The following is a 12879-nucleotide window of genomic DNA, read 5'->3' on the forward strand; positions in this document are numbered from 1 at the left end:
TATATATATATATATATATATATATATATATATATATATATATGTCTCTGCTAACAACACGATACGGACCCCACACATCCAGATGCACTAAACACTAGAGACCCCAGACTTGTAATTACTCATGTTAAACTTGTGGATCTTTTTTGCCTTGAATGGAATCCGATTCCATGTCCCCCTAAACCAAACGAGCCCTAAGAGTTGGTCAAACCCTTTTTAGAAAAGATGTTAACCATACAAAATAAATTGGCTAAAATATAATTTTTTATTGACCCTCCTATAGCTTATAATATACTTTTTGGAGGGATTCTTCTATCTAAAGATCTATATCTATATATGTATTAATGTATAAATAAAATGAAGGTCATAGGGCATGAAGTAGTATTTTGAGATTTAAGTATTAAAAATATTCAATTGTGGTGTTGTTTTCGTTATTCATATTGATGGGGGAAATGATAGATTGAAGATCATTATATAATAAAAGAAAATTAGTAAATGTATGAAATATATTATAATATATGAATTGTAGTATTGTTTATGCTACCTTACGTTATGGATCACATAAGAGATTGGAGAATGATTATGAATATATGAAAGGAGAAGATACGTATTTGAAAATTAAAATGGTTATTTGGCTAAAGTATGCATTCGATTCATATCTTACAGAAAAAACGATATAAAAATAAAATTTAATTGAATATTTATGAATAAAAAAGAAAATGGTAGAGGTTTGAATTGTATAACAAGATTTGAGTAGTAATTTTTTTTTTTTTTTTGAATTATAATGTTATTTTGATTATATAACTTTGTCTATTTATTTAAAATATTCATTAAAGCCAAATGTCATATTGTTTTTACATAAATTTGTATCATCGTGCAACGAGCGATGTCGAACACTAGTTAGGTTAAAAAGTGTTTAAATTGGAATAATTGGATTGTTAATTGTTTAGCTTCAAATTACTAACCGTTGCGGTTAACCTTTTTATGTACTTGACATATATGCATCTATGTTATCTCATTTTATAATGTAATCAAAAGATTGAAAAAGTCATTGCAAGACACTTCTTGTCGCTTATAGGATGATGGTCTTTACCAATAACTTTATCATTTTATTGACCGAGAATCTTATCCAATAATTGAGAGAAGTGACTTTTACCCAATTAGTACTTACAGGGTAAAACATGCTTGCTAGTCAGAAAGCTGGTGTTCACCAATAATCTTATTATGTTATTTTAATGACCAAAATTTTTACTCAGTACGATTAGTAAAGGTGGTAACTCTAACACGATCACATTCACCGTGTCTATGTTTGTAAACAACTCCTAAATCAATTTTAAAGCCTTAAGACCTTTTTGTTAACAGCTTAATGAGTTTAACATGACTCACAACTTATTCAGTCAGCCATGCATGGCTGTTTTGGCTTAATGATATATAAAGTAGTTTATTTAATAAGTTTCTTGAGAGTGGGCTTTATACAAAAAGTCAAGTTTTCTTAAAACTTGTCACTCCCAATTAAAAACACGCTCTTTTTATCTATGAAAAAACCCTCACAAAATATACACATTAATCCACACCGATAACTTTATTCACACAGAACTGAATGCAAAACTAACCAAACAACCCGTTAGTGACTTGAAAAAAGGGATGTTATTGATAAAGGGGACAAAAACTTTTGATTCCAAGAAAATGGAACAAAATGTCATATAGATCTAAAGCTCTCCTAGTTTTTACTCGAATTGTGTAAAAGAGAAAAAAAAGTTGTTCACTCACCTTTTCATATCTTTTTTTAACGAGTAACCTGTCAATCTTATAAATATTTAAAAACGGTTAACCAAAGATTTGCACGGACTGACAAATGATTTGGCTTAAAACACTCCTTTCAAGAAAAAAGAAGCATAAAACAACCATGAACTATCTATATGCTTGCAAAGATTCGTGTGTCCATCTGCTGCTGCTGCTGCATTTTGTCATCTCCAAAACTGAACCAATAATCTTCAAGAATGCTTTAAATTACATTATACAATCTCAACCCCTACTACAAAACCGAATGAGAATGTATGAACCATGTTTTAGAAAGCCTAAATCTCTCATCAAATTGATGGAATCTTGAAGTAGTCCGGATCAAAGTGATGCAATCTCACATAACCGTCTTCACCTCCACTTGAGAAACTATTATTACGATTCAAAATATATACATCAGGTAAAGAACATGCATTTTGTCATCTCAAATGGGTAAAAGAGAACGGTAGAAAAAACTGAATGCGCATAGAGGAAACAAGTTTTACAAGTGTATATATCAGTGTCTTCTAAAAACAATTATACAAACTAGAACTAGATGCTTTTGTTAATAGAAAAGGATCAGAACTTTTAGAAAGCAGTTGAGGTCAAAATTTGACTACAGATCGTTCTCCAACACAAAAATAAGACCCACATTTTGTCACTTTTTTTGGCTTTCTATCACCACCTTTAGTTGTTGCATATTAACCTTCCCTTCTTACCTTCTTATGATACTTAGCCCTCTTATTTGAACCACAAAGTTGCTTCATAGGGTATACTTGGACAGGCAGTAGAGAGTAGAAGGTTGAGTCTGCCAGTCACAATGTGAGAATTACAATTCATTTGGGGATTGGACTCCTTGTGGCACTGGGATTTTAAACCAACCACCTAATGGGCTTTTGTGTACCTAATTTCCCACTCATATGGGGGCTCTTTAGAGTGAAGGTGAGAGCACGTCCCGGGGTTGTCAGTTACAAACACTTTTGCACGAACAGTTTCGAAGTAATGACAAATTGATAATTGAGAAAAGGCAAGCTTACAACAGGGGTAGTAGGTATTACAATATTTAAAAATTTGTAATTAAGAGTAAAGAAAATGGGATGAAATTATACTAACAAAACTAGTGTAGAGAGCATGTGTACTTCAACTACCAACTAATGTAAAATCGACTCAAAAGTAAAAAAGATGTATTCAATGTAACAGCAGCAACCACTGATACATAAAGATAAATTGGATCAAAAAAAATGTACCTTTTCCCATCAGGGTTGAATGCCAAAGCATTTATAGGACCGAAATGTCCTTTAACGCCTCCAATCTCTTCTTGTAAAATCTGGTACACACAAGTAATATTACATAGATCATTAACATATGCCATATTGACAAAATATCATTAAACTATGGATATATCGATAGAACAGATCCAAATCCAGTAGAAAACATATAACAAAGTGTTGCGTAAAGATATTCATTTACCTTATCATAAAACTTGGCTTCAAATTTACCAGCACGATGATCGGTTGTGGTAACAGCGGAAGCATCCTGGCCACCTCCAAGCACCACCTGACAGGTTTCAGATTGTATCACACTCGTTCACAAAAAATGCAGTGTTCACTTGTCATGTAGTTTAATGAGTCTTTTCATTAATCATTTAAATACCTAAAATGCCCTTACCAAGACAAAATTGAGAATCTCACTTGTGGACTGAAATCAATGTCACAAGAATCTTGCAAATTGCTGAGCAAATAGGTAAATTTTGATAGAAATCTTACTAAAAAATAACATTTCCTTTTGGGGACAACCCAAGATAGAAAATGATGCACTTTTTGAGACAACCGAAGATAGAAAACGATGCACTTTTTGAGACGTAGGGATTATATCTTTTCCTTCTCTAGGTACCGCCATTCAAGACGAGGACTGAGATGTTTAGGGTTTATTGATCCCTAAAAAATCATTTTCTCTTATATAGTATTTTCCTTGAAGATTATTGGCAATGACATTAAATAATGTTAAAAAAATATAATAAAGTTGTGATTTATATTGATATATGCCACATGGTGATGTAAAATTGTCATAGGATTAATCTGAAAATTAGAGGTAATGTGTATGAAACAACTAGCTACAGGAAGGTCGATTAAAGACATGTGCATCACTAGTGTCTGCATTTCTATTTTAGATTGTTCTAAAATAAGTTACCACTTTTTCAAAAGTAATTGTCTATTTTCCAATTCTACCCATAAATATGAGATGAAGAAATTCATTACTCCGTATATTATTAAGGGTGAAATTGTAACTTAGTTGTTTAAAAAGTGTAATAATTTACACATATCTAAAACTGTGTGCCTTTTTCATAGTGGACATTTATTTTGGAAAGAAGAGAGCAAACTGTTTCCGCAAAGCACGCTTAAAAATGAAAAACAAGCTGCTTATCATTTTTCAAGTGCATAGTTACAGTTTTTTGCCCTCCAGAGAAGTGATAACACTGCTAAAGTCACAAAAAATGCATAAATCACTAAAACATAAAACAAAAACTCAGTTAAGAAAAATAATTGAACTCCAGACACCAAGTTCATAAAAAGAACAAGGGAGCTAATATATATATATATGTTAGAGATGAGACCCAATTCATAATATAGACAGGAAGCCACAGCAAAATATCATCCAAGAAATAAAGATTATTTAGAATCTCATGGAACTTACATGATTAAGAAGTGGAGACATCGCGACGGCATTGACTGGCCGTTCAGTAAAATACGTCTTTATCAATGTCAACGATCTGATATCCCACAACTAATAATTTGGAAAAAGAGAGGCAATCAGAATGCTTGTTACAGGATTACAACACCATGAAAAGTGATGAAGAGAATAGATTACCTTCGCTGACTTATCTAGAGACCCAGTGAGAAAATGTGAGCCATCAGTGGATTTTGCAAGTGATGTAACTGTCTTTTTGTGACCAACTTCCTTGTCGTTTTCTTGCAGCAATTTTCCTGTCTGTCATTTCAAAAGGCGATGTTAATTGCGAGTTGAGAAATATTACGAGTGAAAACAGAATAAACATAAGGACGATGATGGCCTGAATAAAAACGGAAAAAAGAAAAGTAAATTAATAAGCCAACAATCTTGCAACAAAAATAAATTCACAGGCAACTTGAATTATAACCATAACATGATTTGTTTGCTTAAAGTATATTATTCACTTGAGTATTTTATTAACTAGGAGCATTGTATTTCCAAACTAATGATCAAGATTGATTGAAAAATGTTACATCCCATCTGTAATATTCGAATAAAAAAATATGATTTGACAACACAAAAATCATAAAATTTCAGTGAGGATGGTAAACAGATTTGTCCTTCTAATCTCATAACACTACGAATCTAACCGTTGAAAGATAAATTAAACTTCCACCTTTGATTTCTCATCCGCGCATAATTAAAATATGAATATGTGAATATGTTAATATTCCTGAAGACACTACCAGCTATTTTTTATATGAATGCCTCTGCCCAAATTCAGCATTCTTCTACATGCATTGAATACTAAATAGCATTGTTTGTTGAATTATTCTTTTAGAATTCTGCAACTACTGCTTTAACTGCTAATAAGTTAAACTGTCTTAAATGTAAAAAGCACACCTCTGTATCCCAAATTCGAACAACAGCATCTTCACCAGCGCTAATGATTGTCTTGTTCAGAGGTCCCCAAACAGCTCTATTGATCCTTCCTTGAGGACCCTTAAGAACTAGTACAGAATCACCAACCTCTGAAAAGTTACACCAATTAGACCGTAAGCTATTTAAATTATAAAACCAATGCACAGAGATAAAGCTGCTTTCTCGCATGCCATATGCAGAAAGAGTAAGAAAACTTGTACATAAAAACTTCCAAAGTTGCCTCGGAATCAAGACTACTGCATATTCCGGATCTTAGAAATTATAATCTCCTCCAGTTTACAGAGAGAGCTTATTTGTTTCAGAGAATAAATAACAAGAGTAAAAATAACTTTATCCAAATATAAGAAGAGTATCCCCCAATTTTACATCAATTATAAGATATTAACATTATGCATAGAATGTCATTCAGATATATATATATATATATATATATATGTAGGGGCCCATTCAAGGGAGAACTGATTAGTTTGTGGTAACTGTGAGATCCAATCTCAACCACAAATCAACGGATAAATTAGGAAATTAATAATTATGGTAGTTTGAGTTAAAATTATAATTAGAGGGTTTTTAGGTATATTTAAAAAAACTCCTCTCTCCTCTCTTATTTCTCCGACCTCCAATCTCCAGCCTCCGGTGAACATTAATCCGGCAGGTACCAAGTAATCACAAAGATACACAATGTGATACCCATTGTGATATATTATGATACCATTGTGATACCAACTATGTTACCAACTCAAACCTTAAAAACAAAGATACACAATGTGATACCCATTGTAATACACAATGTGGTACCCATTGTGATATACTATGATACCCATTGTGATATACTGTGATACCGATTTCACCGGAGGTCGGAGATTGGAGGTCGGAAAGATGAAAGAGGAGAGAGGAGTTTTTTTAAAAATACCTAATATGCCCTCTAATTATAATTTTAACTCAAACTACCATAATTATTAATTTCCTAATTTATCCGTTGATTTGTGGTTGAGATTGGACCTCACAGTTACCACAAACTAATCAGTTCTCGTTTGATTAGGCCCCTATATATATATATATATATATATATATATATATATATTGCTAATAAGAGATACCAACAAAGAAATGATGCCCCTAATTCTAACAAGATCACAAGAAATCTAGATATTTGAATCCAAATGAATTTGCCACCTCAATATATGACCTTTTGTCACTCATAAAAAATCAAGAACACCCAGGGAACAGGCACCTTTGTGGGCTATAAGCTGTCCTGCAATTTCTCTATCATTTAAAGGGTGCTCATCAGCATTCATGAATGGAAAATGACATCTTTATTGGTTTTCTTGCTTCTACATACCACCTCTTGTCACCCTCCTCAAAATTCAGACAAAAAGACAGCAATATTATCTTTCACCAATTTCCAGATGATGATCAAGTTTCTACCTCTCTTGGGCAAGTGTCACCACTGTTCATTAACCTCTTTTTCTACCATTTTTCTCAAGCCTTAAAGTGATCATTTAAAATCACTATTTACCACCATTTACAGCTATTCAGCTCTCATAAACAGTAAGGGGCAGTTTACCAACCGCTTACTCGGGGAACTGCTTACCAAGTCACATTAACTCACCGAATGAATATGGTAAGGACCAAGAATCTTACCCAGTAAGAGCGAGACAAGGACCAAGAGTCTTACCCGGTAAGTGAGGGCGACGACTCTTACCATGATAAGCGCTTACCGGGTAAATTGTTGCATGCGATGTTGTTTTGGTGGACTAAAATCTTACCCGATAAGTAAATAATAGTGTTAGATTTTATTGGTAAGCACTTACCGGGTAAGTATTTGATAAACGGCCCCTAAGAGTAAAACACTAAACATAAACTCCATGAGTGCCTGAATACATGTATAGCCCAAATCTAACAATATGAATAACCGACTCTTCCTTCAAAATAGAACAATAAAGTAACTTTAATATTATAAGTATGTCAGGCAAATTTGTAACAGCAAACTCACGGTCATCAGGGTCTGCTGCAATGCGTTTGACATGGATAGCAGAAGTCAAACCCATAAAAGGGTCAGTGGTGATAACAGCAAGCTTATCACCAACAGCAAAATCAACAGCTCTAGCAGGTGAATCGAAATTGAAAGTGAAAAGTTGTGTTCCACTCTGAACATCCCACAGCTTAGCCGACTGATCCGCACTACCAGTAATCAATCGTGTGGAATCTCCTGCAAAATTAGTCACAAATCAATTGTCTATTAGTCCACCGTAAAAAATAAATAGAAAGCCGGTTCCTGTGCTAGTCCAAGTAGCAAAACCAAATCTGTATACAAACCTAGGAAAAAATAGGATAAACAATCTATCAATCAGCCYAGCGAAACAAACCAAATACCCAATAACTGGTGCAAAATCCAATTAACAATAAAAGGAAGTTACGCAAAACCAATTGTTAACCAATAAAAACAACGATTAATAATAACAGAGTCAACCCTTAGCTAATTGCTGATAAACAAAATTTACACAAAACCCAATTGATAATACAAAAAACCAGTTGTTAATTTGACAAAATAACAAGACTCAAAGAGGTAGAGAAAGAAAGGAACTCACTTGACACATCACAACACCAAACGGCACCATTGTGGCCAGCGTATGTTCCCAGACGCTCGCCATTATCAGCAAACCAAACAGTGGGGGTATGATCTTTGGCGCAAGAGAACAGAAGATCTCCATCCCTGTTATACTTGAGGAAAGTGAGTGGCCTCTCGTGCCCTTTCATCAATATCGGCCTCATCTTTGCTTTGGTTTGTCGAAAATTTGATTGAAAAAAACTGGAGCTCTTAGATCTCCTTAACCTGGGAAAACTCTTCAGACATTAGTTACCCTAAACTAGGAACAAATAAAACCAAAAAGGGAGAAACCATTGAAGGTCTCAACCTTAAACTAAATAAAGCAACAAGCAGCCACGGATGAACAAATACACAAAACCAGGGACCAGTTAAGGTCTCAACTTCCTTTTTTTAACCGCAACAAACTTTACAGCAGTAACAACTGACCATCATTCAACAACGATTTTTGTTGCCCATCATACAACAACAAATTTATCGGCTAACATTGTACAACGTAATCACACAAACCAAAAGTTCATCAAGTAAACACATGTTTTACCACTAAAATCAACAGTATAGCATCAAGAACAAAACATATTCATCAGAAGCAGGGAAGTGTGATACATCTATTGCAAAGATTCGGATTTTACAAAAAAAAAAAGCTTCAGATTTTACAAATAAAAAAAGCTTCAGATTTTACAGATAAGAAAAACAGATCTACAATTTAAAAAGAATACAGAGAAGGAATTTACAAATCAGAATCATACCAGAAGGCGACGGCGAAGCAGAGGGGGTGGCAACGGCGAAGCAGAAGGGGTGGGGTTTATCGTTTCAGGGAGCTTGTTGATTTGAGAAGGGTATCGAATTCGATTAGAAAAGGRAGAATGGGCCACTAAACCCATTATTTGGGCCTGGTCCAATAAAATTTGGAAACAGAACAAAATATATAAAATAATAATCTACTTTCATAAATTTTTTTATAAAATAATAAATGAATGATTTATACCATCAATCTAATAGACAAACATTTGTAACAATATATTTAAATTTTATTACATAATAAAACATTATAAAAAAATAGTAATCACAAACAATATCAATAATAATTTTATTAATAAAAATTATTATTTCTTAAATTGTGGATTTAGTCTTTAAAGTTTGTCATTTATTAAGGAACTCATTTTTTTTTATATTCATCCTTTCCAAAAGAACCCTTCATGTGCGTAATTTGTATTGGATGTCCCTCACACTGACGGCCATCAATTAATTCTGTTAGGTATGAGAACAAAATGGTCAATTTACCGTTTCTCTTTAATTAATTTACTTTTCAGTTATAAAAAATTAAACCCTAAAATAACTCTCTCCTTCACCCCTTCGTTATTTATCGCCCTCATTGGAACCAAGAATCATGTCCCAAATTCGTTATGTATATACGCATGTATGTACCTACACATGCATGTATGTATGTGTGTCCACATACGTATGTATATATGTATATAAAAAGATGAGCTCATTTGAGAACCTTAAATATTTTGAGAAGTCAAGGAACCAATCTCAATGTGTGGTCACTTTTAATTAAGGATCAAAATTTATGATGACATTTTTGTGAGTAAAATGGATATTGGAAGGAGTCATCGGTGATATAGAGATCTATTAAATATATTAAGGGTAAATGTAGTATTATATGGAGACTTGTTTGTTGTTGGTCTCAGTCGRGTCTACAAGAGTTTTAGAGGAACAATTTGTAGAAGGGGGGGATGAATACAAACACATAAAACTTTTGTATTTAAAAATATATATTGATAAAAAATGATCAATACARATTTTTTGCAGATTGTTTGCAGAAATAGCAAAGGTAAAGATAACTTATCTAAAACAATCTAAGATTACACACAAATATACTTAGCAAATAGAAAAAATTTGCTGGAAAGATAAAGACAGAAAGATGTTCTTCTTGGGTAAGAACTTTAGAATTCTTGAGAGATATTCTAACTTGCTTGAAGATAAGTGTATGTGTTCTTTTGATAGATGTGTGATCTCTCTTGCATGAAGAGAGCACTTAACTATTTATACTCATTGCTTAAATGCAAATCAGAGGGGTTGGAACATGCGTCAAGCTTTAAGAGGAAAGCTTGTCCTTTGCAACAGTGAATAGTACATTTGTCTATTCATGAGAAGACATCCTTTTGTGGAGTTGGTGGGCACTAGAGTCGACTAGTCGGCTCCATGCAGTACTATACTCTTGAAAGGGTATGGGTTTGTCCTTTGTGTATGGAAGGACAAGACAAAAACAATCGTGCATGGCAAGCTTCATTTAATCGCTGAATGTTGGAATAACGATGGAGGTCTTTACAGCATTTACTAAGGCTTGTACGATCTTCACACATATTTTGACCAGGTTGTAATCACTAAATACCGCTTCAGATCATGAATGCGCCAGTCACTAATCTTCAGTTTAGTCTTCGACATTCACTAAAGGTTCTTTGGTGTGAGTTTTATCTTCTTGAAGTATCGTTATCGCTGTAGGATTACAATGCGTGTTTCAACGATCACTAAACAGACTCAGTGATGATCGTTGGAACTGAAAAGACAAAAACAATAATACTTCGAAAGGTAAAATAGATTATCATCAAATGAATGAAAGAGTGGATCAACAATATCCCTCTATTGGATGATGACAAAGCAACATAAAGAAAATTGTCTTAAGATTTAATAGTAAGCAAAAGTTACATATGAAGTACATGTTCCTTTTAACTATTTTGGGATATTTTTCAGTGATGCAGTCTTTACTTTATAAGTTTTCTTAAGTTACAAGTTTAAGAAAAAGTACAAGAAGGGAAACTGAAACTGAAAGCATGTTCACTGACTAAAGATTGTCAGTGACTGTAAAAGCATATTGGAACTCATAGACATGTGTCCCTATTACTCTTTTTAGGAATCTTTTTTAGTGAGGCTGATGAAATACTTATATTAATCAAAGAAAAGTTACAAGTTTTTCAGTCAGTACATTTCTAGACTTATTACATATAAGTTGTACACTGAAAGAAAAGATATAGAAAAATAAGACATACAATGAAAGATAAATTCACAAGACAGGATTTCATAACTAATCTAGGTCGCTGAAGTCGATGTAACCATGTACTTCTTCTCCAAATATCTTTTGACGTAGAAATTCTCTTCTGATCTTGCGATCTATCATTTCACCATAGATGTCATTGTCCAACCAATACCTTACATAATCAAGGTGTTCTATAGGACAAAGATTAAACTCAGACACTCTCTAGAAGTTGTGTTCGTCTTCATAGTCAAGGAAAACAAATCCAAACTCATGCTTTAAATGCACAGTATTGGGTATGTAGGGACCCTTCGCTAGCAAAGAGAGGTTCAGCATGGAGATGTATGGCTTCTTCGAATCCTTCAGGACTTCGTCCAAGGAGAACTTTGTTTCATGTTCATTCCTCAGAGTTGGTCCGTCGTTGGGACTTGAAGGTTTTCTTCTTCCACCTTTCTTCAGTATTGGCTTGTAGGTACAACAACAAACTTGAACATCTTCTTGATCAGCTCGCTGAGGATGTCTTCGATCATTGGCTTGTGCCTTGACTTTGAGCGCTGAATGGTTTGGCGGATTTCCATTCATTCACTGTAGCCGTATTGACCTAGGTAGTAAGGATACTCTGTGACAGCTTCAAGGTTGTCTCTAGTGATGAGCATTGAGAGGAGAAGTCCACCATCTTTCATTCGTCCATTGATTGTGACGCTTGAGATACAGTGAGGGCTTATTCTCTTGTTCATATGATCTTCGCTCCATTTTCTGTCTCGGTCGTTCAGCTTCATTGCTTTTTCATGTTCAGCCTCTGTAATGGAAAGCAACTTAGCTTGGGCCTTGACAACGTTCACCATCTTTTTAGACTTTTTCTTTGGAAGAACTTCAGCAGCAAGAGACTTGGCCAGATTTAGACTGTCCTCAGTCTRTTGTCATTGAAGATTAAGTTCTTCTTCAGACTTGAGTGCCTCGAGTCTTTCGGCTTCAGATGGAAATCAAACTCACCACATCTAGAGGTAGGAAGAGGGATTTTTACTCTAGTTTGATCGAGTGACTCCTTGTTGGTCCCGTAAGGGTCTACAAGAATATAAACAGTTTGTAGAAGGGGGGATGAATACAAACACAGTATTTTCAAATTTAAAATATATATTGATAGAGAAGATCAATACAGATTTTACAAGACTATTTGCGGAAAGATAAGGTAAAGAAAACCTATCTAAACAATCTTTGGTTACACATAGATCTTTAGCAAATACAAGAAAAAAGATTGCTAAAAGGAAGATCTTTTACTTAAGCTAGAAGATGCTTGAAGTAAGAATAGGATAGCAAAGAGATGCGCATTTTGCATGGAGAAGAAACACTTCTATTTATACCCAGTGCATTAAATGAACATTTAATGCAATATGGTAGGTTTAGAGTGCGTGTCAAGCCTTAAGAGGAAGGCTTGTCCTTTGCTACAGTGAATAGCACAAAAGCACTATTTTTTAGCAGACATCCTTGCCTAAAGTTGGTGGACAAAGAGTCGACTAATCGGCTCCGTACCGTACTAACTTTTGCAAGGGTATGGGTTTGTCCTTTGTGTGCATAAGGACAAGACAACAACAATCGTGCTAAGCAAGCTTCCTTTGATCGCTGAATGCTGGAATGACCTAGAGGTCTCATCATCATTCGCTGAAGCTAGAGCAGTCTTCACACATATGTAGTCAGGTTTGTAATCACTGAATACCGCTTCAGATCACGTACTTGCCAGTCTCTAATCTTTAGTTTCAGTCTTCGACGTTTGCTGAAGGTTCTTTGGTGT

The 12879-nt window shown here is 34.2% G+C and overlaps 1 protein-coding gene across 1 annotated transcript; it reads right to left on the reverse strand.

The window, feature by feature from the left end:
* Window positions 1–1893: 1893 nt before the first annotated feature.
* On the reverse strand, window positions 1894–8877 carry LOC112514592 (eukaryotic translation initiation factor 3 subunit I-like). Its single transcript, XM_025121155.1, has 9 exons — window positions 8803–8877; window positions 8037–8281; window positions 7442–7657; window positions 5410–5537; window positions 4645–4764; window positions 4471–4560; window positions 3247–3333; window positions 3024–3103; window positions 1894–2166 (listed from the first exon to the last, which is right to left on the reverse strand). Exons 2-9 carry the CDS (start codon window positions 8218–8220, stop codon window positions 2088–2090), a joined length of 984 nt encoding a protein of 327 aa, XP_024976923.1. The 5' UTR covers window positions 8221–8281; window positions 8803–8877; the 3' UTR covers window positions 1894–2087.
* Window positions 8878–12879: the final 4002 nt, after the last annotated feature.

This window comes from Cynara cardunculus, assembly GCF_001531365.2.
Source record: "Cynara cardunculus var. scolymus isolate 2C chromosome LG 6, CcrdV1, whole genome shotgun sequence".
In the NCBI taxonomy this organism is placed as follows: Eukaryota; Viridiplantae; Streptophyta; class Magnoliopsida; order Asterales; family Asteraceae; genus Cynara; species Cynara cardunculus.

Excerpts from the sequence above, each read along its gene's own strand:
- LOC112514592 (XM_025121155.1), bottom strand. The coding sequence starts at position 8,220 with ATGAGGCCGATATTGATGAAAGGGCACGAGAGGCCACTCACTTTCCTC. Across the intron at positions 7,658-8,036 it reads TTGGTGTTGTGATGTGTCAA|GAGATTCCACACGATTGATT; the intron begins GTGAGTTCCTTT and ends CTAATTTTGCAG. Across the intron at positions 4,561-4,644 it reads CTCTAGATAAGTCAGCGAAG|TTGTGGGATATCAGATCGTT; the intron begins GTAATCTATTCT and ends CCAAATTATTAG.